At 59.8% G+C, this 24,366-nt stretch overlaps 2 protein-coding genes across 2 annotated transcripts; both read right to left on the bottom strand.

Annotated features, from left to right (window-relative positions):
• Window positions 1–134: 134 nt before the first annotated feature.
• CPLX3 (complexin 3) lies at window positions 135–3,689 on the bottom strand. Its single transcript, XM_040601038.1, has 4 exons — window positions 3,572–3,689; window positions 3,172–3,415; window positions 2,730–2,817; window positions 135–1,361 (listed from the first exon to the last, which is right to left on the bottom strand). The coding sequence occupies exons 2-4, from the start codon at window positions 3,330–3,332 to the stop codon at window positions 1,137–1,139; spliced, it is 474 nt and encodes a 157-aa protein (XP_040456972.1). The 5' UTR covers window positions 3,333–3,415; window positions 3,572–3,689; the 3' UTR covers window positions 135–1,136.
• An 8,589-nt stretch (window positions 3,690–12,278) lies between these two features.
• Window positions 12,279–24,109, bottom strand: CSK (C-terminal Src kinase). The gene is made up of 13 exons (XM_040602085.1): window positions 23,801–24,109; window positions 17,862–17,939; window positions 17,366–17,479; window positions 16,646–16,758; window positions 15,828–16,047; window positions 14,911–15,004; window positions 14,770–14,835; window positions 14,534–14,633; window positions 14,296–14,386; window positions 13,952–14,025; window positions 13,644–13,839; window positions 13,335–13,421; window positions 12,279–13,222 (listed from the first exon to the last, which is right to left on the bottom strand). The coding sequence occupies exons 2-13, from the start codon at window positions 17,874–17,876 to the stop codon at window positions 13,040–13,042; spliced, it is 1,353 nt and encodes a 450-aa protein (XP_040458019.1). The 5' UTR covers window positions 17,877–17,939; window positions 23,801–24,109; the 3' UTR covers window positions 12,279–13,039.
• Between the last annotated feature and the right edge of the window lie 257 nt (window positions 24,110–24,366).

The raw sequence follows: 24,366 nt of genomic DNA, 5'->3' as shown, positions 1-24,366 counted from the left end.
GATTTCTCCCTTGAGCCCCACCACTGCTCCCCCCTGCCCTGTAAAGGGGATGTGCTTGGTCTGTCTACGCCCCTCGTGCCTTGGGGCACCCCAAGACCTTTAGCAGGAAAGTACTGCTCGAGGAGAGAAATAAGTGCATAGACATCTCCTGGTATTTATTCCACTGGTTATAACAGTACCATGGCATGGGGACAGGAGAGGAGGTGGAAGACACTCAACTGAGCACAGTGCACAAGTACAGCACGACAGAGGAGGAGGAGGAGGAGGAGGAGGAGGAGGAGGAGGAGGAGGAGGAGGAGGAGAGGGAGATTTTTCCCTTATCACTTTGTTCTTCACCTGAAAGGAACAAGGACAGGAGTGGATCCCACCCTGGGAGAGGGAGGATGTGCCACCACTGCTCCGGGGAAGGGTTCGGATGAGCACCAGGGAAGGGGTTTATTCCTCTCCAGCACTAATTCAGGCTTCAGCCCTCTGGTCCTCAGCACCCCCCTTCCCGCTGGGCTAAATGGGATCACACAGCAGGTCCTTCCCAGCTGACTCCTTTGAAAGGGGCTCTCGGGGACAAGGTGGTTGGCATTTCTTGCACAGATGGGATGTCATGTCTCATGTGATGGGTATAGGATGCGAGGCTGGGGGGATGTTTTGTGTTGTGCCTCCTCCTCGCAAAGCAAATTGGAGACTCCCTGTAATTTCTAGGAGGCTTGGCTGGAATGTGTAGGCAGAGGCATGGTGTATGGCCACCACTCTGCTGGAAAGCCTTTGCCTTCCCATGCTGACATGGTTCAATAACACTCCAAGGTCACTCGGGGCTTTCCTTCCCTGCAACCCCCCCAGCTCTTGCTGAAGACACCCACTACCATGGGCACAGGAGGAGGCGCTGGGGCACCGGGGGGACATGCTGGCTCTTTGCTTTAACCTCAGACTGGAGAACAAAACAAAAACCACACATCAGGGACATCTGGGTCAGGGACTTGAGGCTTCACATGGCTCAGAGGGAGGACCCAACTCACACAAAGCAAGGGTGACAACATCAGTGGGGTCCCCGCTGCAGGCAGCAGCCACCGCCAGACCCTGGGCTGCATCACCTCCCGTCTCCCCCACCGTCACGCTGACGGGGAGCAGGGGGTTCAGCCGGCTCACATCATGGTGCATTTCTCAGCCGATTGCTTCAGGTCCTCTAGTGTGGCCGAAGCTTTGTCTTTCAAGGAATCAAGGTCCAGGTTCTGGATGTTGCTGAGCTGGCCGATCACCGAGTTCTTCTCTTCCTCTTCCTCGTTGTCCTGCTCAATCATCTTGGCCAGCTCTTTGGGCAGCTCCACGTCACCTCCCACCAGCTGAATCTGGTTGTCATCCGTCTCATTCTGAAATGGGCCAGGAGAAAGTCAGGCGGGGGATGTGGCAGGTGGGAAGGTGGTGGTGGTGGGCTTCTGGAGGCACTAAAAGCACGTGCAAGGTTCATGGCAGTGTCTGCGTGGGCTTTGGGCTATTTCCATGTTCAGGTCTGTGTGGGCTGGTCCCTGGGGCTCACTGCCATGCCCGTGCTGTGGGTAGGATGCTGACCCGGAGGGGACAGGGCTGACAGAGCCAGGGCACACACCAGTGGATGCAGCAAGAAGCGAGATGAAAACCCGAGTGTGCCGGCATCAGTATAAATTGGCTTTCAGCTGGCCTTGGAGAGGCTGGGGAGGTTTAGGCACCCAATTAATCTACACGTATGCTTAACGGCGGCACCCACCAGAGATCGGGGTCAGCTCTGTGCGGGAGAGCCACAGGGAGACTTTGCAAGAGGCAGCCTGGCTGCCAAGCAGGATCAGTAATGAGCAGAAGAAACTTGTTGAAAGATTAGAAGGGACATCTCAAGCATGAGAAAGCAGCAAAAGGAGCGGGGGGCCAGATCTGAACAAACCCCCATTTCCCCTGGAGAAAAAAATCTCCCGTCTCTTGTTTTTCTGCCTTTTCTGGCTTTTGGCAGGGGAAAAATAAATTCTCTGGTTGTTTATTTCCTGGCAATCAAAGGGGTGTGAGAAGCAGTGGGGTGTGCATCCAGGCTGGCTGAACAGCACCAAACAATCTGAACAATATCACTTGGCTTAGCTGACCTTCCCCAACTAATATTAGCCCGGTTCCAATTTAGAGTATTTACCACTGAGAGACTCTGGCTGAATGAAGGGGGGATCTGGGGGCGGAAGAGCTTGTGGCAGTTCCAAGAATGGCTGAATTATCTCTTGATTAATTTGTTTTCAGTGAATCATTCATTGGGCAGAAATTCCAAAATAGGAGTCGAGGTAGGAAATGTTTGCCAAATAATCCGAGGAGAGGAGCTGGCTAATCCAGCCGGGAGGGTGTAACTCCGGCTCCACTCCCAGCTACAGGGTTGGGAGTCCAGGGTGAAGGTGACTTTCCCTCCTCCAGCTGGATTTAGGGGGCAAAAAAGAGGAAGAGGGGGATCGAGCAAGGAAGGGGGGGGGTGTTGGGGGTCCCACTGTTTGGGGCTGGTGGCTTGCGGTGCTCAGGGGTGATGGTGAGGGACCAAGATTTGGGGGCAAGGATGCTTTTCACAGGAACTCAAAGCCCACCCAGCAAAGGGAGGCTGGTGCCCCTTCCCCTCCCTGCAGAGCCTGCAGAGCAGGGGTGCTCTCTGTCCCCCCAGTCCCATCCACCAAGATCCGCTGGTGGGCTGTGTGGGGACTCCCCTCCCTGTGCCCCCCCCGTGCCCGGCACGGCTGTACCTTGGGGAGCCGGTACTTGTCTCGGAAGTGGGACCTGACCGTGGCCCTCTCTGCCTTGCGCTGGGCAAACTGGGCATCTCTCTCCATCCTGCGAACCACACAGGGCAGTTACCACACAGGGCACCGAGTCCGGCTCTGAGCATCTTTTCCCCCCTCCCCCCACAAACCGGGTACCCCTCATCTCCTCTGCAAAGTCCCGGTTCCCCACAATTTCCTCCCCCCAGCGCAGCCTGAAAGGAGAAAACAATCCCATCTCCCGGGCGAGGAAGCGGATTAAGGGATTAGGGGGTTCATTAAGCTCCCTCATGGCTCTGCAGCCCCCAGCACTGTCTCCCCCCAGCCTCCCGTGCACGGGATGGGGGGCTGCGGAGGGAGCACCCCTTTCCCCGGTGGGACCCCCGGTGCCCAGCCTGCCCCAGTACCCGGTGCCGGCTGCACTTACTTCTCCTCCACCAGCTGCCGCTGATATTCCTCGTACTCCTCGCGGGTCATGCCCTGCGCCTCAGCTGGAGACTTTTCCCCCTCGCTCTTCTCCTCGCCACCCAGGCCGCCCGTCAGGTTCTTCAGCTGCCCCCCCACCATACTCTTCACCATGAACGCCATGGTCACGGTCCCGGGGGGCTGGGGAGCCCACGGGCCAGGGGGGCACGGGTGCTGGGGAGCCGGTGTGGGGAGCTGCTGTGGAGCTGGGGTGCAGGAGAACTGGGGTTAATGGGAAGTTGGGGTGCTGGGATACCGAGGTGGGGGGGAGATGGGGATGCTGAGTTATAGGGGAGCCCGGGGAGCCGGGCTGAGTGAGCCGGGGTGCGCCCGGTGCGGGGGTGCCAGGGGTAGGGAGTTACCGGGAAGCTGGGGTGCAGCGGGTGCACGTGCCCGGGGAGCTGGAGTACTGGATTATCGGGGAGCCGGGGTCAGCGGGACCGAGTTCCTGGGAAGCTGGAGCACCGAGTTCCTGGGATCCCCGGGTGCAACGGAGCCGAATTCCTGGGATGCCGGAGTCCTAGGTTACCGAGCAGCCGGGATGCTGTGGAGCGGAGTTCCCGGGATGCCAGAGCACTGGGGTACTGAGCAGCCGGGATGCTGTGGAGCCGAGTTCCCGGGATGCTGGAGCACCGGGTTACGGAGCAGCCGGGATGCCGGAGCACCGGGTTACGGAGCAGCTGGGATGCTGTGGATCCGAGTTCCCGGGACGCCGGAGCACCGGGATACCGAGGATCCGGGATGCTGTGGAGCCGAGTTCCCGGGGTGCTGGAGCACTGGGATACCGAGCAGCCGGGATGCCGTGGATCCGAGTTCCCGGGACGCCGAAGCACCGGGATACGGAGGATCCGGGATGCTGTGGAGCCGAGTTCCCGGGGTGCGGGAGCGGGAGTGTCCGGACTGGGCGGTGAGCGGGGCCCCGCCGCCCCGCGGCCCCGGGGGGGATGCGCGGGAGGGAGCGGAGCGGCCGGGGCTGCAGCACCGGGGCACGGACAGCTCCGGTGTGCGCGCGGCTCCCCGCCGCCCCGCCCCGCCCCCGCCGCCCCGCCCTCCGCCCCGCCCCCGCCGCGCCCCCCCGCCCCGGGGGCACGGCAGGTCCCGGCCCCCCCGCGGGAACCATCCGCACTGGAGCCCCCGGGGCGGGTGCCGGTCCCCGGGGCACCGGCGGGGGCTGATGGCGCGGGGGGGCTGCGGGAGCCTTCCCCCCCCCACACCTCGGCGGGGCACGGCCGCGGCGCCCACCCACCGAAACGTTCTTTTCCCACTTCATTCCCCATCCTCGGGCTGTGGAAGAAGGAGAAGCCAGGCCTGAGCCTGGGTGGGCACCGCACATGAGCCCACCCGTAGGTGTAAAAGCTGACGTGCCCGAGAGCATCCTCCTCCCTTCCCCGGTGGTATTAATTCCGTTAATTAGCATTAATGCTGCTGTCGGTCCCCACAGACACTGCCCCGCTGCTGGGTGCCGGCCCTGGGACCCTCGGCTCACGGGTCACATCGGTCTGGAGGCCAAGGACGGAGCAAGCATCGATCCTGTTGCATAATTCCCTCGGCCCCTCCGGCTCCCCCGGCTCCCATCCCACCCCCACCCCCACTCCTGCCATCCCCTCTGACTGCGGCCGCATCGCAGGCCTTGGGGAGCGAGCAATTAATGGCAGCAGGAACGCACCTCCCTGCCAGATGGCCAGCCTGGCCTTAACATACATTTCTTCCTTTTTTCTTCTCTGCTCATGAAAAATGAGTGTGGAGCCAAACCCCAAGCCCGGCTTGCAGGAAATAATTTCATTTCCGAAATTTAAAGACAATCTCTGCAGATTAAAATGATGGAACAGCTGCGAAGCGATAAAGTGCAAGAGGGAGGGGGAATCGGCCCATCTTCTCCCTTCCCCCCTTGCCCGAGGTAGCACCATTTGTCTTAAAAAGCAAAAATTTGTCTTAAAAGGAAAACTTGAAAAACCCCATGCATTTTTCTTGGGTAATAATCTTGTCAGCAATTAGGCAGTGACCGCTGCTGTTAGAGTTGGAGCCCACTTTTGGAAGTGGCAAAAGGGGATTTGTTCGGCTCCCCAGGGCTAGGGTTAAATTCTGGGGGACCAGAGCGCCCTGAGCGATGCCAGCCGTTCCCCTGAGTTCACCTGCATGTGCAAAATGCCTTTGCACGCAGGGGCTGGGCTGAGGGACGCCTGCCCGAGGCACCGCTTGGCACAGCTCTGGCATCACCCACAGCATCTCCCCACCACGCAGGTGCCCCTGTGGCTGCCGCTCACCCTGATGAATGCTGAGCTGGGTGCTTGTGAGCCTTAGCTGCTGTTTGAAGCAAGGATTTTCCCTTTTCACAGGATCTGCAGGCTCCCTAAGCATATTTCCATGGACAGCCCATGCAAAAGGAATTTTGACCCACAGTGAGCTTTCACAGCCTGCTCAGGAATAGGCTGAGAGCCCCAGGCACCCTGCAGATGTCCCACTGCCAACAGCGTGTTCAAGTTCTGGCTGTCAGTGAGACAAAGACTGGATGAAAAGAGGGGCAGAGAGAAGAAGCATCCCTGCTTGTGTCCCAGAGCTGCTTTGCCCTTGGATGCCAGGCAGGTCTGAGCCTTGGGTCAGTTCAGAGCGGACTGGTCCTAGGAGCTTTGCTCAGTCCGGATTTCTATCTAAGCATTCACTAACAGTAAGAGACTTGAAGTCAGGACCGATTTTTTCCAGCTGGGTTAGATGGGTCAGCTACCATGTAGCCTCCCTGTCTGAGAAACTAAAAGAAAACAGCTCTTGATGAGCAGAAACATTTGGCCAAAGCAGCTAGGTGAAAATGAGCACGCGATTACTGGCGGCAGCTGGGGCCCGGTCACTTGCGGCAGGGCTGCTCACTCACCAGGCGATGGACATGCCGCGAGGCTGGCCTTTTTGCAGCCTCTTGCAGCCAAGGGTGGTTGGGGCGCTGGTTTTATAGGGATGGAGCAAAAGGCAAAGGAAAGGACCTTCAGCGAGGTCCTGCAGCTGCTTGGCAGCTTTCCTGTCCTTTTGGCTCTTCGGCCCGTGCTCTTCCCAGGGAGGCCAGTGTCCCACCTGGAGGCAGAGGTGACTACCAGAGGGCACAGGGGGCTGGTGGTTGAGCCCACGGTGATGCTTCGAGGTGGTTGATTTCCTATTTGCTTTTCTTTGGGCAGCTGAACTGTTCCTTATCCCTGAAATATATTCAAGTAAGAATGACTCATCCTTCCTCCCAGGACTCTAACCTGCAGTAATGAGATGTAAATCCTTGCATGACCTATTATATTAGCTTATGCTATATCACACATCTCCATGGATTAGACAGGAGGGAGATGAAACGTCCCCCCGTAGCAGCCAGCCTCAGACAAGCCGGTGGAAGTTAAGAGGATCCTCTCGCAACATCGACACCTGATTTGAATAGGATGCGAGCAGTTCGGTTTCCTCTGCCACGGTGAGAGGGATCATTTCAGTTCTTCTTTCCAGGTAACAGGAGAACTGGCTCCAAAGCCAGAGCTGGAAGCTCTCCCCTCAACCAGGGTTTCATATGATGCTCCAGAGACCCTTGAAGGGGACCAGAAATGGCCAGGACTTCCCGGAGCAGCTGATTCTTGAGGTTATCCCATAGATTGTACAGGGGCGGGGAAGGGTCTGTGACCTTGAGTTGCAATGCAGTAGCAGTAAGGCCACCCAAGGGCAGCCATCTGACCCTTGCCAGCCTGAAATCCAGGGGAACACAAAGGTGTAAACCTCTGAAGACCCTGAGTAGGTGAGTTAATGCTGGAAAGACATGCCTGTGTGTGTGTGTGCTGGAGACCCGACGGGGAGGCAATGAGAAGGAATTTCTAAACAAAGCAGGCAGCCTCTCTGCTGGCAGAAGTGCTGCTTGCACTTGGCAGTTGATTGTCACTTCTTGTGATGGGGACAGGCACTGCAAACACAGGGACCTCCGTGCTCAGCCCTGACCCCTGGGCACAGAGGAGTGGAGTCACCTTTGCTCTTCCTGCCTGCAGTTGGGGATGCTGGATGAGGATGCTCCAGCGGGATGGGGACAGGGATACCCTGCTGTGCCCATCGCTGCCACACAGCTAGGGCAGCTGCCTGCTCCGGGCACAGTGACATCCGTCCCGTGACAGTGGCATCTGGAATGGACCCGGGAGCTGAGCATCCCCTGGGCAGGGAGCTACGGCCAGCAGCAGTGTGAATCCTGCCTTGGGGACAGAGGGAGACACCTGCCCCCTTTCTTTGAGGTCTTCACCAGCAAAAAAGCAATAGAGCAACCGCTGATTAAATCTCAATACTAATTAATCTCTGCTGAAACATCCATTTTTTTTCCATAGAACAGCTGGTGAAAGTATGTTTTTTATCCTCACAGACGCAATCAGCTTCTCCACGTAAACTGCTTAGCTGTGAGAAGGTAACTATTACTCTGTGACAGCTATTAAAAAGTTATTACGAAAATGCTGAGGCATTGAAGCACTGGGGTCTGGGGGGGGGAAATGCAGAGGGGCCTTGGTGGGGACAGCCTGGCCAGAGGGTTCCGGCGCTGTTATGGACCACCATGAGCTTCAGCTGCCAAAAGCTCAAGAGAAAATACCCTGCGGTCTTGAGCAAAACACCCCTTCAAAGGACAGCAGGTTCTCTTCTGCCCAGCACTCACTGGGGTAAAAGTGCCACAGTGTTATTAACATAGGAAATAAAGAAAGTTTAGGGTAATGGTGGTGTAAATTATCAAATAAAATTACTTCCTTTCATGTTACTTGGATGTAATTAAATAAAGCTGAATGTGTCCACAGTTTGTCTTGGCTGAGGAAGATGAAATGCAACGCAGCAGTCAGCTTTGTACGGAAACGAAATCAAAGCTGCCTTGTCGTGACCTCAGGAGGCCATTCCGATGTAAAGCCTTCCTACTCCTGTAGAACCAAGCCTTTAAGTTCCAAAAATCTGTCATCATCACCTAAGGATGAAGAAATCCCAAAGCGGGTGTGTGTGTGTGTTTTATTACTGTTCTTATTTGATATTAGGCCTTAATTATACTGAGGGAGAGTTATGTATCACATCAGCTATATGTCACATGTTGCTTCATGTAATTAATTTTTTGTTGTTGTTGTTGCTTTTCTGAACTTGCGTTTAATTGCATCCCAAGCTCTCGTGCCCCCGTGCGCCTGCAGAGCAGCCCTCAGCGGGGATGTCGCTGCCTCTGCTTGTGGCAGGCTGAGCCTGAGAGGGGGCATGCAGGGGAAGTTGCAAGGTCCTTTACAAGGTCATGCTCATCCTTTTGCCACTGTATAACAACTAAATAGTTTTATATTGCTAGTATTATTTTGATAATGAATAGCCTATCCTGTTCCGTATGCTGTAACTCCTTCAAATCTCGCTTATGAATACGCACACGTGTATAAACACACACACGTACATGCATTACAGGTTATCCTCTTCAAATCCGCACAAGACCAGCACAGCCCTCACTGCCCAGGGAGGTTTAATGCCAGCTTGTGGGAAGGATCCGTCCCTCCCCCTTTATTTCTGGGCAGGAGGAGATGCGACAGCCAGGTACCCTGGCAAATCCCTGGCTGGCCGCCCCCCTCCTCACCCTGAGGATGCCAGAGCATCCCCTGGCAGAGCCTGAGCAGTGTCTGGGAAGGGAAGCTGGGAGTGGGGATGCTGCTGAGATGCCCTCCTGGTTCGCTCTGAACCCCCATGTCTCGCTGAGCAGGGGGCTGCCCAGGCTCCTGATATTTTTTGGCGGGTTTGGGGTGGGTGGGCTGGGAATGGTCCTGCCAGAGCTGTGTGCAGGGGGACATACAGCCTCTTCCCCAGGTGCTGGGGGGTTTGGGGATGCCATGGGATGCAGTATCAGATGAGGAGGGTAATCCGGCAGGGGAGCAGGTCACAGCACAGGTCAGGGTGGTTGTAAGCCCTGCCGGCACATGTGCTGTGCAGAGAGATGCTGTTGGGGGTGAGGAAGAAGAGGGAAGTGGCCGGGGTGGGGGGAGGCTCCCATGGCAGAGTCTGCACCCGAGCAGTGACACAAATACACACGGACAGACACACACAGAGCATGTAAACAGGCACATGGGGAGACCATGTGCTGCTTTGCTGCCGGTGGTGGAGAGCGAGCCCGGAGCAAAGGCACACGCCAGCTGAAACACACACACAGCCGCACACACACACAGTTTTCCCACAGGGGATCTTTCCAGCTTTGCCTTAATTTCCTGGAGTGCTCAGAAGGAAAAGCCAGAGAGTGGAGCTGGAGAGGTGAACGACACTGAACGGTGATGGGAATGGCTTTGTACATCACGCTAAAAATAGTCCTCGTGATAAAGTCAGTCACGGAGAGGGAGGAGGTACAGGCAGTTCACAGATGCTGGCAAGGTCTGCCAGGGGTTCGGAAGTCTGCACATTAAGAATGGAGCAGAAGAAGCATCGTCAGGTCTTAATTAGAGCTGGTAATTTGCTCCAAGCAGCCCTGAGGGAATTAAGCAGTGGGCAGTTTGGGAGGGGGCCTGCCTGGGCACTACACCCCCTCCTCTTGGGATGGATGCTGTGAAACCCTGGGAAATGGGAAGCAGCGAGCGACTGCTGCAGCTGGAATTGCGCTGGGAACAGATGGGTGCTCTGCTTTCCTTTAAGCGAGTCTGGGGTTTTTGTTTGTTTAGGGAAAGGAAGGCTCGCTGCATCCCTGCGGCTCCCCACGTAAGGGGGAGAAGGCGGGCAGGGGCTGGGACATGGGCAAGGCACTCAGGAAGAGCCAAAGCTAAAGGAAAGAGCAGCGATGGAGGAGGTAGAGGATACCTGCAGGGAGCAGGGGCAGGGACAGGCTGCACCGAGAGGGAGCCAGAGCTGGCGCTGGGGGAGATGCTCTGGCCAGGGTGACCCCCAGTGAGCCTGTGGGGCAAGTGGAGGAGCCGTCAAGGTGACAGAGGGAAGGAAAAGCAAAGCACATGTGGCCTTAGAGATTGTCCTTTCACCTCCTGCAGGGTCTGCACACCAAGGCAACAGCGGTGCCAAGCCAGCAGACACCCTGATCCGGCTGGGGGTGCTGAGCTCCAGTCCAGGGTGGGATGCTGATCAGCGCGGCAGAGGGAAGCGGCACGAGGGCTGCCAGAACTGGAAGATGAATTTGCAGGAGTTTTTTAAACCCCATGTCTCTGTCCTCCTCGCACACCATGCGGCAAAGGCAGGGGGAGAGGCAAAGTCCGTCGGTGGTCCTGCGTGGGCACCCCGGCGGTGGGCAGCGCTGGCGTCCCGGGCAGCGGGGATGCTCCCTGCCTGCTGCTGCCGATGGTGATTCACGCTGCGAACCTGAGGCAGGATGGGAGCTGACACAACTGGGCCCACTGCCCATCTTCTTGTTGCCAGTGGGGGGAGGAGGAGGGGGACATGTGACCCAGAGCCCAGAAACCACAGTAGCCCCCTGGCTGTCCCCCAGGAGCTGGCAGCCTGTCCCCTCAGCCCACGCTGGTGTGCAAGCTGCTGCTGAGTTGGTCCACAACTGATGGGAACAGCACCAAAATCCCTGGGGAGAAATCACCTAGTGTGATACAGGCTACCCCTGGCTGTGCATCACCGGGCAGCAGCCCAAAGCGGGGGTGGACCCAGAGACAGGAGCCAGGAGCAAACAGCCTTGGATGGAGGAAACTGAGGCACGGAGACCGGTGGCGGCGGGGGGGTTGGCAGAGCTACTCTCCCCTCTTCGCAGTGAAGAGCGGGATTTCTCACAGCAGCCCTCTCCCAACACCCTCCCAACCCCGAGGGTGCCGAGGATGTCAGTGTGGCACCAAGCACCCCCCAGAGCCCCCTCCTGCCCGCGGGACGGGTCACAGCCCCAGAGATTGGCAGCGCGGTGCCATTTAGAGGAAAACCAAAGGTCTAAAGGGGTTTGGGGTGAGGTTTTCCTCCTTTTCTTGATGGCTGGCAGGGGTCCATTGGCCAGTGGTAACCCAGGGCGAGGGGGTGGAGGGGATGCGAGGGGGGATCGGGCCAAACCTCCTCCCTGCTCACTGATGCCTACCATCACATGAAGGTGCTGAGTATTTCTCGCCATTTCAAAAGCCGTCTTTCTTGCAGGCTTTGCCTGTAAATGACTTTAATCTTCATAAGCCCAAAAAGTAAAGCTGCTTATATGGCTGGGGCCTGCCGGAGCTCTAGGAGGAACAGGGGGAACGTGGACAAGAGGAGGGGGGGGCGGTTAGCCCAGGGGAAATGAAACCCTACAGTGAATCAAGCCTCACCACATCCCTGTCCCATCCCCTGCAGGCACCTGGCCACCCTGAGGTCTCAGGGGGAGTCAGGATGTGACTTCTGTCGCTACTGCCACGTCCCCTCCGCACCAGGCGGCTCCTGAAGGCTGTGGCACTCCATCCCACCTAGACCTGAGCTGTGCCTGCTGTCCCAGTGCTCCCTATTTTTTCCTTTGACCCCACCAAGAGGAGTCACGGTCCCGATCCTGGCCCAAAAGAGACAGAGCGCTCCCGATTCCGGCTTGCAAACCAGGCAGCCGGCAAAGCCGATGCCTCACGCATCGTTCAGTAATTCTCCATGGATGAAGGGAACTATTTTAAACCTACTGAGCCCTGTGTGCCAGATGCCACCTCCACTCAACACCCTTCAAGCCAGCAGAGACCCCCAGGGACACCTCCTCCCTGGGGACACCTCCTTTGGGGCCGGTGGTCCAGGGCACGGGGGGTCCCACCGTACAGCTGTCTTTAGCCCCTTGGCTGAGACAAGCAGGGCAGGGAACAAGGTCCACAAGGTCCAGGGATCAGCCCCAAAAACCATCCCCAGATCTTCCCCCGCCTGCTTCAAGCATCTCCAGGGCAGAAGGTAAAGCCCAGCTTAAAGGGGAGCTGTGCCATCACCCGGCAGCCTCAGCCCCGGCACAGCCTCACCAGTTCCCATGGGCAGGATGGAACCAAGTGATGCTCATCCCCGTGTGGGGACCCTGGGCAGAGACGGGGGGACTGTCCCCACCTCGTACCCTGCCACAGGATCCCAGGACCCCCAGGGCACGGCATTCCGCCCCCTTCCCCAGAGCTGCATCCCATGGGAGCAGAGCCTGACACAGAGGGGCGGTGAGGCAGGATGTGCCGCGTCCGTATGGAATGGGTTTTTTTTTATTACAGTTTTAATCTCACAGTCGGTAGCATTACATGAGAATAAAGCACTGGACAGGACTGGAAAAAAAGGCCTCTGGAGACAGCATGCAAACATTGCAACGAGTTTAAAGCAAAACAACCCAAAAAAAAAGCGTCTCGCGGGGACGCGGCCGCGCTCTCCCAACCGGGCGGCGAGTCCAGCGTCTCCCCTTTAACCATCACTTCTGTCGTTGGGGTTTCCTTTTTGTGTGTCCGTTTCATTGGCTTATTTATTTTATTATTATTCTTCTTTTATTAACCTTCTTCTCTCTCTTTTTTTTTCTTTTTTTTTTTCTTTTAATTACATTAAAAAATAAGATTCGTACTTTAGTAAAACACCCAGCGCTCTGCTGGGCCCTGCTTGAAATAATAAAAAACAACCAAAAAACCCAACACCCTCCCCCCAAAAAACTCAGAAAACAAAAAACCCCACCCAAAAAATAATAAAAAAAGAGCTGGGAGACCAAAAAAACAACCCCAAAACCTGGGAAAAAAAAAAAAAAAAAAAAAAAAAGGAGATTGATTTGGAAGTTTGGAAGCAACCGGGAGAACTGGCTGGGGGGGGGGGGGCGGGCAGGAAGGGGGGAAGGACACCCCCGGGGCTCCCTCCTGGCCGCTCCTGGTGCCAGGGCTGGGCAAGGGGGCTGCCCACACCCCGGTCCCCCCTGCAGTGTGGGTCCCCTCCGGCTGCCGGGGGGGTGAGCCTCCCCCTCACAGGTAGAGCTCCTTCTCTTTGATATGCACTAGCTGTTCGCGGAGCTGGTGGAAGGACGGCCGGTGGCCGGGGTCCAGGGTCCAGCACTTCTTCATCACCTCGTAGACGACGGCGGGGCAACCGTCGGGAGCATCCATCTTATAGCCCTTCTCCACGCGGGGTACCACGTCCTTCAGGGGCTGGGGGTACAGGGGATGGGTTTCAGGATGAGGAGGTGTGGGTTGCCCCATGAACAGGGGCTCAGCACCCCCAAAAACCAGCCCGGAGGGGAGGGCGGTGGTCCTCACTTACAATTCTTGGATAAGGCACTCGCCCGAAGGAGTAGATTTCCCAGAGGAGGATCCCGAAGCTCCACACGTCCGACTTGGTGGAGAATTTCTGGAGGGAGGGGAGAAGCCCTGTGAGCAGGCTCAGGCAGGGGTGGGGGGCAACAGATCTTCCCCACCCTCAGGGCAGCTGGTTTTGGGGATCAGACAGTGGGAACTGGGGCTCAAGCACCATCTTTACATGTAAAATCATTGGTGGCCTGGGACGTGCCCCCTTCCTGCAGCCTCCACCACATCCTTGCAGGCAGGGGACCCCCCGGCTCCGCTCACCCACCTTTTCTCTAAGTGCTTCTGGCGCCGTCCACTTCACCGGCAGCTTCCCCGTGTCTTGCGTGGAGGAGGCTTCCTTGGTCAGCCCGAAATCGCTGACCTTCGCGATGTTGTCCTCCGAAACCAGGACGTTCCTTGCCGCCAGGTCCCGGTGGACAAAGTTGTTGGCTTCCAGGTACTCCATGGCTTCACAGACATCTCTGGTTGGGGCGGGGTGGGGAGGAGAGGGTTAGTGAGGTGGCCCCACCATGCCGGTGGGTGCAGGTCGGGGCGGTAGAACAGCCAGCCCCTGGTGCCTTGCCCCGTACTTACAAGGAGAACTTCAGCAGGCAGTCTGCACCGAGGACTGACCGCCCGCGCGACCGCAGGTAGTCTACTAGACTGCCCTGGAGGGATGGAGAGAGAGATGGTGCCATCAGGGTCAGCATCCCACCCGCTGCCCCCTCCCATGTGGGGCAGGACCTAGGGATGAGGTCCCTCCCTCGGAGCCAACAGGGGCACTGCCACCTCCAAACACCATGGTGGCCCCAGGGAGATGCCACCCAAGCTGGGATGACCCGGCTGTGTCTGCCAGGGTGACACCCTGGGGGAATGCTGTGGGGAGGCGGGGCAGAGGGACCAGAGTAGGAGGGTGGGTACCGGGGTGGGGGTCTCACCTTGGCCATGTACTCAGTGACGATGTAAAGGCCGCTCTTCTCCTCCACGATCACCCCCAGAAGCTGCACCAGGTTGCTGTGTCGGAGCTGCCTGCGCGGCGCAGGGGGCTCAGAGCAGGGTTCTGGGGAGAAGGGGGCTCCCACGGCCCCCGCAGGGCATCGGGGATCACCCGCCTCCACTCATAAGGACAGAGGTGCCCCCTCCCTTGCATTGTCCCCCCCCCCGGGTAACACTCACGTCATGACAGACGCCTCCGCCAGAAAGGCTTGCGCTGTGGCGTCGTTTTTAATGCACTTCACGGCGACTTTGTTCCCCCGGTAATCCCCCAGCATCACGTCTGCGGGCCAGGAGAGACGGGCACAGGAGGCACTGGGAAGCATCCCGGCCTCCTGGGACCCCACCATCACCCTGGGGGGGCTGCAGAGGAGCCCCCCTGCTTAGGGCCACCGCGGCATTGGGGACACGGGGCTCACCTCCGAATTCCCCTTTGCCAATGATCTGCAACAGCTTGAGGTCCTTCATGTTGAGGGCCCAGCCGCCTGCACGGGGGAGAAGGGAGAGTGAGGGGGTGCGGGGGGGTCCCCAGGAGCCAGGGAAGGGGCACGGCCACTCACTGCGGGAGAACTCGTCCTGTGCTGCCACCGTCCCCTCCATCACCTTGGGTTTGATGAGGCGGGTGCAGAGCCCGTCCGCGTCCGTGGTGTAATGCTGGGGGGGAGACGGGAGTGAGGGGCAGACCTGGGGGGCATCGCGGTGGGATGGGCGGTGCTGGGGGTGACACCCGGGGGTGGGGGTCCCTGCCAAGGCGATGCCAGGCTCTGGGACCCCACCAGGTGGCAGCACGAGGCCACAGATGGGTCCGGTGGGGGCTTGGGGACCCTCCTCCTGGTCCCTCTGTCCCCTGCACATCGTGCCCTGTCAACCCACCTGCTCTGCCCTGTCCCTGCTCCCGCCTTGCCCCAGGGGTCTGTCCCCAGCAGCCCCAACCCACCCATGGGAGTCAGCAGAGGACGTCCCACCACCTCCTGAGCTCCAGGCTTGCAGCCCCAACCTCACCCAGGGGGTCAACAGAGAAGGTCCCACCATCTCCTGGGCTCCAGACCTGCAGCCCCAGCCCAGCCCACGGGTCAGCAGAGAAGGTCCCACCATCTCCTGGGCTCCAGACCTGCAGCCCCAGCCCAGCCCACGGGTCAGCAGAGAAGGTCCCACCATCTCCTGGGCTCCAGACCTGCAGCCCCAGCCCAGCCCACGGGTCAGCAGAGAAGGTCCCACCATCTCCTGGGCTCCAGACCTGCAGCCCCAGCCCAGCCCATGGGTCAGCAGAGAAGGTCCCACCATCTCCTGGGCTCCAGACCTGCAGCCCCAGCCCAGCCCACGGGTCAGCAGAGAAGGTCCCATCATCTCCTGGGCCACAGGCCTGCTGTCCCACCAGCTCTGACCTATATGGCTCCCCCAACCTCAACCTACGGTCCCCGGGCTGGCCGAGGGGGACAGGACCGCTGATAGCTCCTGTCGACAGGTGAGACCTCACCTCCACCAGCTGCATGAGGTTTTCAAAGTAGACCTCCTCGTCAATGCTCAGCTTGCTGGAGGAGTAGATGATGCGGTAGTGCTCCACCTTCCCCTCGCAGCTGACGCACAGGGTGTAGTCCCCGGGGTAGTTGGTGCTCTCCCGCACCAGGAACAGCCCTGTCTCGGGGGGGTACAGCAGCCGCTCCGCCTGCTCCCGCGTGATCTTCCCATGGAACCATCTGCCACAGGGCACAGCGGGCAGGTCAGGGGCCGGGGACTCACTGGCCAGAGCCCTGTGGGGCTGTGTTTGGTGGCGATGGGGACACGGAGCAGCCTGCATCCCCGCCTGCGCGCAGCCAGCTTGCCCGTGCTCCTCCTTGCTGCTCCCCCGCCCCAGCTCCCTTCACAGCATCCTGCTCCCCCATTCTGGGGACTCAGCCCCTCTGCACTTGGGGGTTTCCATCTCCAGACTGGGGGTCACCGGTGGCTCTGGGATGCAGCAGGGACATCAGAACCATCCACCCACCTACCTACCTGCCTGCCCACCTCCTGCCCCCCCGCACAGACCCCGTTCCAACCCATTCTTTCCCCCAGCAGCCTTTACAGCCACAGCTTTGGGTCAAGGACCCACTGTGAAATGCCATCTGGCCACCCTCTGCCCGCTGAGCCCAAGCCCTGGCCCCTTCCCCCTCCCGACCCCACTAAGGGTCCTGGCGAGGGACGCTGCTTCCATCAGGACACAGGGCGACTGGCCCTCTGGCCCAGCACGGGGGGGCTGCTCCAGACCAAGCCAGCTGCCCCCGGCCCACCCCGGCAGAGTCCTTGGCAGATACTCACGGCATGAGGCTGAGCTTGATCCCAGCTTTCACTCCTTCCCGCTTCTGCACGTAGTTAGCGGGGATGATGCCCTCCCGGCCCACCTTGTTTTTCGCCTTGTACCAGTTGGGATCCTGCGGGGACAGCAGAGGTGTCACCACCAGCCCACGGCCCCTGGAGATGGCAGCATCCCACCAAAGGAGCCCGTGGGGGTGTCAGCGCGGTCCCTCCTTTCCCAGGCAGCTGCCTGCGTGTCCCCAGCCCCCCGGCCCGGCTGCAGGCAGGACCGGGTGGCCAGGGGACAGCCCCAAAGGTTGGGGTTGGTGCTGGGGCCAGCAAACCCCAGTGCTCGTGGCCCCATGGAGGTCACTGCGATCCCCCTCCCAGGCTGCTGGGCATCCCGGAGCCCCCCGAACTAAAGCCCCTCTCTTTTTCTCCCCCGGCACCCAGCACAGCATCGCTCCCCAGTTGCGAGCCTCTCCCCTCCCTCCTCCACCTCCCAGGAGGCACTGAGAGGCTTACATTTTGGAGAAACCTTAACTAACGAGGCCATGAATTAATTAACCGAACGCGTGGCCCCATTCCTGCCCTGCTGGCTCTGCGGGACTTCCAGCGGGACCAGGGGATCCCACCAGCACAGCAAAAGTCCTGCGGGGTGCAGGGATGCTCCTGGCATCCCGTGGAAATCCCAGCATTGGGAGTGGCAGCGGCAGGGGGGTCGTGGGGAGGCGACGGCCATACCTTGGTGACAGCGACGATGGTAAGGACGTCTCCTTTGCTGAAAGGCAGGTCCTGCTCCGCCGTACCGTGGAAGTTGTACTTGGCGATACATTCTGTACCAGACGGCCAAACGGCCTGGCCGGGGAGAGGGGGGCGGCTCAGAGTCCAGCTGGGCGCAGCCCCCACCCTCAGCCCCCCTTGACCCATAGGGACCCCTGCCACAGGCACGTGGGGCCCCTGTCTCTCTGATGCAAACCCAAATGGGATTCACTTAAACCAGAACCAGTTTGGGGGATTTGGGGCAGCCCTGAGAGCTCAGACAGTGATTTTTGGCTGGAATGGGGACAGAAAGGGGGACACAGACACAAAACTGCAGGTCCCTGCAGTGCTGGGCTTCTGCAGGGGCGTGAGGGGGATGGGGACAAGTGTCCCCGTGTCCCTCCTGAGCCTTGGGGCCATCTCTGAATGGCTGGAGAGCCTGCTCCACCCCTGCCTCTCCTCCCTGCCCGGCACTTACCTGCATCCCTGACATCTTCTCAGGAGGTTGGGGAGCACGAATCTCACAGGGGGGACACGTCACTTGGTACCATGAGACCTGCAGAGGGAAAGGACGACTGAGAAGCGGGCATGGTGGGGCAGGCTGCGGAAGGGTGATGGGCAGGGGGCAGCCCCCCCTGCAAAGGATGCTCCCCAGGGTGAGCAAGCATCTCTTCCACCACCGAGAAGGGAGCAGGTCCTGCCTGAGGTGCTGCTTCCAAAACGTCCCCAACCCGACGTGAAAGTGGGAGCTCCGGGTCTGCTCAGCCCCCCCGGCAGCCGGGGGCCGGCGCCGAGCTGCTCACCCAGATTATACGGTATTTGCACGGATACAGCTTCTTAAGAGCGGAGTTTTACATGCTGTGTGGCCACTGCAGCATCTGCACCAGCAATCCCAGGGAAAAACCAGGACGGTGCAGAGATGCCCGGGGATGGGAAGGGAACTGAGATGACCTCCAGGGGCAGCTGAAGCCCACTCCCCAGCCCAGAGTGGTTACTGCACCGTGGTGGCCAGCTGAGAACCAGCCGCGAGAAGCTCCAGACCCTCTGCCTGGCATGTGTACAACCACCTCTGCCTTGGCAAGCCCCCCAGCCCCATCCTGCAAAGCCTCCTGCACCCTCCTCCAGGGTGGTGCACCCATCGGCAAGGCAGTGCACAGGCCCTGCAGCACCAAGGGGGAAACTGAGGCACAGGGCAGCGATGGGATCCAGCTGGCGAGGAGCAGCCACCCTGAGCCCCCCGCTCACACCCCACCCAGCATCCCGGTGTCCATCCCCCCCGGCAGCACCAGGGGCTATGCAGCCTGAGCCCTGCTCTCCCATGATGCCTGCTGGCCCACGTGTGGAAACATCCAGCCCTGGGAGCTTCCCAGGTCTGGGATCCAAAAGAAATAAAATAAATCTATTCCGTGCAGGATAAAACCCATCAGCGCTGCGGGACGCAGGACCTCCTGCCGGCTCCTAAATCCCAGGGGGATGCACTCTCCGGGGTGCTGTGCTCCCCCGCGACAGCGTCTGGGCTGGGTTGCATCCTGCCCTGCTCGTGGGAGGGGAACAAACCCAGCTTTATTTTCGCCACTTCTACCCCTGGGAAGAGATGAAGTCACCGGCCCCGGCGTCAAACCAGGCTTTCTTGGGCCGGGGCACCGGGGTCGCGCCGAGCGGGGGGCACGGAGCAGGACGAGTGGGATGCAGGCAGGGCATCGCTGCCCGCACACCCCAAAACCCACCCAGGTAATGAATTCCTCATATCGATTCGGAGCTGCCAGTGGCCATTGCTCCCGGCCCTGCTGTCAGCAGCTCAGAATATTTTGGGAAGGCGGAACCGAAACGAGAGGCAAGGCCGGCAGGGACAGGAGGAGGAAGAAGATAAGGGGCAGAACCACGGGGAGGAAGAGAGCGGGTGCAAACACGCGAGCATGGCCCCGCTTCCACCACAGCCGTGCCCGGAGCCTTCCGGAAAAGGCATCACGTTGTCACGACCTCCCTCACCTTCCCCTGGAGAGGGGACATGCTGCAAGTTGCTTTATTTTTGGCATCAGAGAGGAGAAATCAAGGCTCAGGTGCTCACCCTAAGGACAGAGCTTGGGGACCCAAAGCTGAGCGTTGGGGTTCACCAGTGAAGCCCATCACCGCAGCGTCAGGGCCCCATGTGTCAGGTTGGTTTTCCTCCCAGCCAGCCCCAGGGCCGTTGATGAAGAAAAGCCTCTCGAGATGGCACCAAACCCAACTTGGTGGCACCCACGAGCCTGGGTGGCGATACCATCACCGAGGCGGCGAGGACCCAGGGGAGGGCAGCACTGGGTGATGCTGGACTGAAGACCATCAGCTGGGAATGCAGCCCCCGCTCAAACCCTCTTCATTTTCACGGTGATTTTTGGTTAAATTCTGAATTTATACCTGGTGGGGAGCAAAAATTTCAGCAAAGGGTCTGGACACCGCCAGTATGAAATGCAGCTCAAGAAAAACAGGGAATAAACTACACCTCTCCATCAGAGGGATGTGGCTGAAGTCTGGAAGGACCTGGTTTAGGAATACGTGCCCCTGCATCCCTGTGGAGGCAATTTCCCATTGCTGGGGTTTTCAGCCCCGTTCTCCATCCACGCCCCCCCCCCCCCCCCACGCCCCCCCAGATGCCAAGCAGGAGCCGGCCCCGGGTGTTGCTCAAGGAGCAGCTCAGCCCCGAAGCGCTGAGTCAGCGCTTCCCACAGGCTGGGCACTCTGGTGTCGCTGCTTTAAAACAACCAAAGGAGAAAATGCAAGCGGGATGGCTGTTTCAACCCAGATGTGACCACAGCTGGAAAATTCCAGCTGGGTTTTGCCTACTGGACCTGGGTGGGGATGCCGGGCAGCATCACCTGGAAGGGATGCCTACGGGTCTGTCCCAGGACCACAGTCTACCTGGAGGTTGGAAAAGCCATTTTCCACCCTGCGTGGGAGCTGGACCTTCCCAATCCCTGAGGCCGGTTGTTTGAGCTTTCAGCTCACGAATGTCACCAGCATTCATATTTCATAAATGCAGAGAGGATACAAAATGTATAGTTTTTTCTTCTTTTTTTTCTTCGGGTTTCAAGCCTTCATAAGAGTATTTTCTTTCTCAGACAAAACTGTCCCAGCAAACCACACCAAGAGGAACACACTCCAGCCAGACCCAGGATTTTTACCTTCCTGAACCACGGACATTCATGGCATCAGGTGGTGGCATTGTTATAAATATAGCGCAAGAAATTTGCTTATCGGTTCTACAGGGGAGGCGGTTAACGGCACCGGGAACTGCCCTTTGCAGAGCCCCTGACGCCCCCTTCTACATGTCGGCACAGACCTTCCTCCTCCTGAGGATGACTTTTAAGCAGCAGCCCGATTTTTTTTTTTTTAATTGTTACCTAATTTCTGCCTTAAAGCCGAGGCTTTCCGAAGAGGAGGAAACCACAGGCCCCCAAGAGCACCAAGCTCCGGGGCCACGGCCAACCAGCCCCCGAAGGCACCGCTGCCTGCGGTGGCCTCATGTGACAGCCAGCGGTTCCTGCCGAGCGCGTCACCCGCCGTCACCCAGGCCGGCCCCAGCCTCGTGCCAGCGTTCGCTTCCGCCATCCCAGCTTATCCCTATGGGATGCCGGGTTGGGAGAAGGATGCAGTGATGCTGGTGCAGATCCAGAGCCTAAAGGCAGCATCCCCTGCCTTCCCTGCCGGCGAGCTCCGGGAAAACACCGGCATCGCCCCTTCTCTCCGAAAGCAGAGGTGCTTCCCCAGGGAGGGTGCGCAGCAGCAGAAGTCAGCTTGAAAAAAAATAAAATTAAATTAAAAATATAGCCACGGAGCAGCCCAACCAATTCAGCAGGGCCGAGGGCCAGGTTTGGCTACTTTCAGCCCTGCAGACAAGGGTTTCACTCCCCCTGGAAACTCCCCATCCCCAAAGAGGGGCTCAGGGAAGCAGCCGGGGCACCCACCAGCCTTTTCTCCGCAGAAAACCACTTCCCTTTCTTCCCCATCCTCCGCCTGAGCATCCTTTGAGCCGCTCCGCCCAGGCACCCTGGTGAGGAACCTCAGCCCGGTGCTGCGGAGGGCCGGGGGCCATGCGGTGCGTGATGGGGTCACCCACCAGGTCATGCCCATCCCTGCTGCCTCCCTCCCAGCCCCGCTCCTGGATTTCCCTCCAGGAAGCCCGGCTCAGCAGCCAGCAGCTGGGAAAGGTGGGCAGGGCAGGTACGGTGAATAGCTTTGCCACACGGGTAATCCAAAGGGCACCACGAAAATGAGCCAGGGAAACCTTTTTTCTCGTTAATCACCAGCCAAAATCGTGCTGTGCCAAACCCACAGGCAGGCTGGGACCGGCGCCCGGGGGGAGTCAGGGACCCCAAACCACCCGAAGAGCACCGGCACCATCGGGTGGGTTGCGGGAAAGATGCTGCATTTCCATTTCAAACCCAATCAGCTGGAGGGAAACGGGGAGCAGACCCTGCAACACTATTTAAAATAAAAGTTTAGTTGTAGATGACAGGAAAGCTTCATTCCTGTCGGAAATGGGCATGCAGGCGCCATCCACATCCACCCCACCCCGCTCATCCATCTCACCCTCACCAAAACATCTCCCAGTGCTCAACAACCCGAGTTTCTTTAAACTTAAAAAAAAAAAAACAAACCTAAAACCAGACAACATCCTTACTCTCTCCAAAAGATCTTATCGCCTGTTATTACAAGTAACACCTACGATTGCTATAATCGAAAGAAAAACGTTCCTCCTTTATCTCATCAGCGAGCTGGCTGCGCTCACAAGGGAGGGTTTTGCTGCTGCTCCCCCAACCCAGCTTCGACCAGGTGCCCTGCTGGGGAAGGAGGGGGGGGGGTCCTTCCTTTTTTTTTTTTTTTTTTCTTTGGGGATGTGTGTTTCTTCTTTTCAAAAGAAAAAGAGATGATGTTGCTGCTCAGACCTCAGAAGGTGCCTGGAGGATAGTCGGAGGCAGGTGGAGGCCTGGAGAGATGCTGCTCCCGGCCTCCCCATCGCAGAGGGGTTTTCCTGGTCCTCCTCTTCCCTACGAAAATCCTCATCAGGATGAAACCATCCTGCCCTCATTACCCCACAAGTCGCCCTGGTATTCCCATCCCAGGTGCTGGAGGGTGTCAGGGTATCCCCAGAGACGGGCACATGGCGCGGAGAGGAGTGGCTGCCGGTGAAGCCGCCCTGGCGCTGGCAGGGGCCAAGCCAGGATGCGGTTGAAAGGTTTTTTTGCAAACACCCACCCAAAACTGAAAAGGCAGCGGGGAGGCAGCAGTCGCAGGGCAAAGAGCACCCAAAACTCCCCGGGTTCACAGGGATAGCATCCCTGAGGAGCTTATCCCAGTGCCGCTCCCCGTCGCGAGGCTTTGGCTCATCACTACCTTCCTGCTGATGCCCAATGAGGGATGGGAGGACGGGGACCCCCTTCTCCCAGGGATGCTCCCAAAGCCTCCTGCATCCCCCCGCCGCGCTTCCATGGACCTCTTCGGCCACTCTCTGCCTTGCCAGGACTGGGATGGGCTCCTGCGTGGGGGTCCGGTGGGAACAAGGGAACAAACCCCGGGGGAATGTGAGGGGCGAGATCCCCTCTGTCCTGAGAGGAAGGCAGCCATCCTCCTCCTCCTCCTTTGGCTCCCTGGCCCTTGCACCTTCGATTTTCAATTTTTATTTTTTTTAATTTTTTTTTTTTACTTTTTTTTCCGCACGATGGCACAGCCCCTTTCACTCTCGATAAACCTACGAGCAACAGCCAGGGCTATAAATAACCCGTCAACGCCTTATTGACAAAAAAAAAAAAAAAAAAAAAAAAAAAATTTAAAAAATATATTGTTGCCGGCCCCTTTTGAGGGCCGGCCCGAGCTCCCCCCTCCTGCCCGAACCGCTCTGCACAGCCCCGCCGGCAACTCGACCTCCCGGTACCGAACCGGCCCCGGCCTTTGTACCGGATGGGGCCAGAGCAGGGGGCGGGGGCGCAGCCCCTTACCGGGGGCAGCTCCGGGGCTGCGGGGCCGGCCCCCCCGGAGCGGGGGATGCTGCCGGGTCCCCGGCTCTCCCCGCCGCCGCAGCCGGCAGGATGCGCCCCCCGCCCCCCCGGCGGCTGGGGGATGCTGGGGTCCCCGGGGACGGTGGCTGAGCGGGAGCGGCCTGTGATGGGGTCACCCACCGGGTCAAGCAGCCCGAGGCGGCTGTCGCCGTCCCCGTCCCTGTCCCCGTCCCCCTCCGGTTCCCCCCGCCTCCCCGGCCCGCCCCGCAGGCCCCATTGTCTGCGCTCCGCACCCGCCGCGCTCCCGGCCCCGCTCCCCCCGCGGCGGGGGCGCTCCCCAACCGGGGGTACCCGGGGGAGGGGGCACCCCCCATGGCCCACCTCCCCCCCCCCCCGGGCGGCGGGGCTCCCCGGCACGGCGCGGGCAGGCGGCGGCACTCACCTCCCTCCGGGCAGGGGGCTCAGCCCGCCGCCGGCTGCTCCATGCGGCGCTGCCGGGGGCCTCCGGGCTCGGCTGGGCCGGCGGGGGGGCGCGGGGGGGCGGAAGGGGCGGAGGAAGCCGGAGCCGCCGGAGTCGCCGCCGCCGCCCGGCGGGGCCGAGCCCGGTGCGGCGGGGAGCCGGTGCGGCGGGGCGCGGGGGCGGGGGGAGGCGGGGGGGGAGCGGCGCGTCCGCCGCCCACCTCGGGCCGGGCGAGGGGCGCGGGGTCCGCCCGGGGCGGCGGGGCCTGCTGGAAGGAAGCGGCGCCCGGAATCGGAGCGCCCCGAGCAGCGCGCCTGCGCCGGCACGGCTCGGCCCGGCACGGCGGGGCACGGCGCGGGGCCGCCACCTGCCGGGGACCGCCGCACCGCGCCCGTCCGCACCGGCATCGGCGTCCGCACCGGCACGCGCGTCCGCACGCGCACCCGCGTCCGCACCGGCATCGGCACCCGCGCCCGTACCCGCAGCGGCACCGGCATCGGCACACGCATCGGCACCGGCACCCGCACCGGCACTGGCACCCACATCGG

This window comes from Falco naumanni, chromosome 7 (assembly GCF_017639655.2).
Source record: "Falco naumanni isolate bFalNau1 chromosome 7, bFalNau1.pat, whole genome shotgun sequence".
Taxonomy (NCBI): domain Eukaryota; kingdom Metazoa; phylum Chordata; class Aves; order Falconiformes; family Falconidae; genus Falco; species Falco naumanni.
Note: the sequence above shows the minus strand (reverse complement) of the source record. Positions and strands in the feature narration are given on the sequence as shown.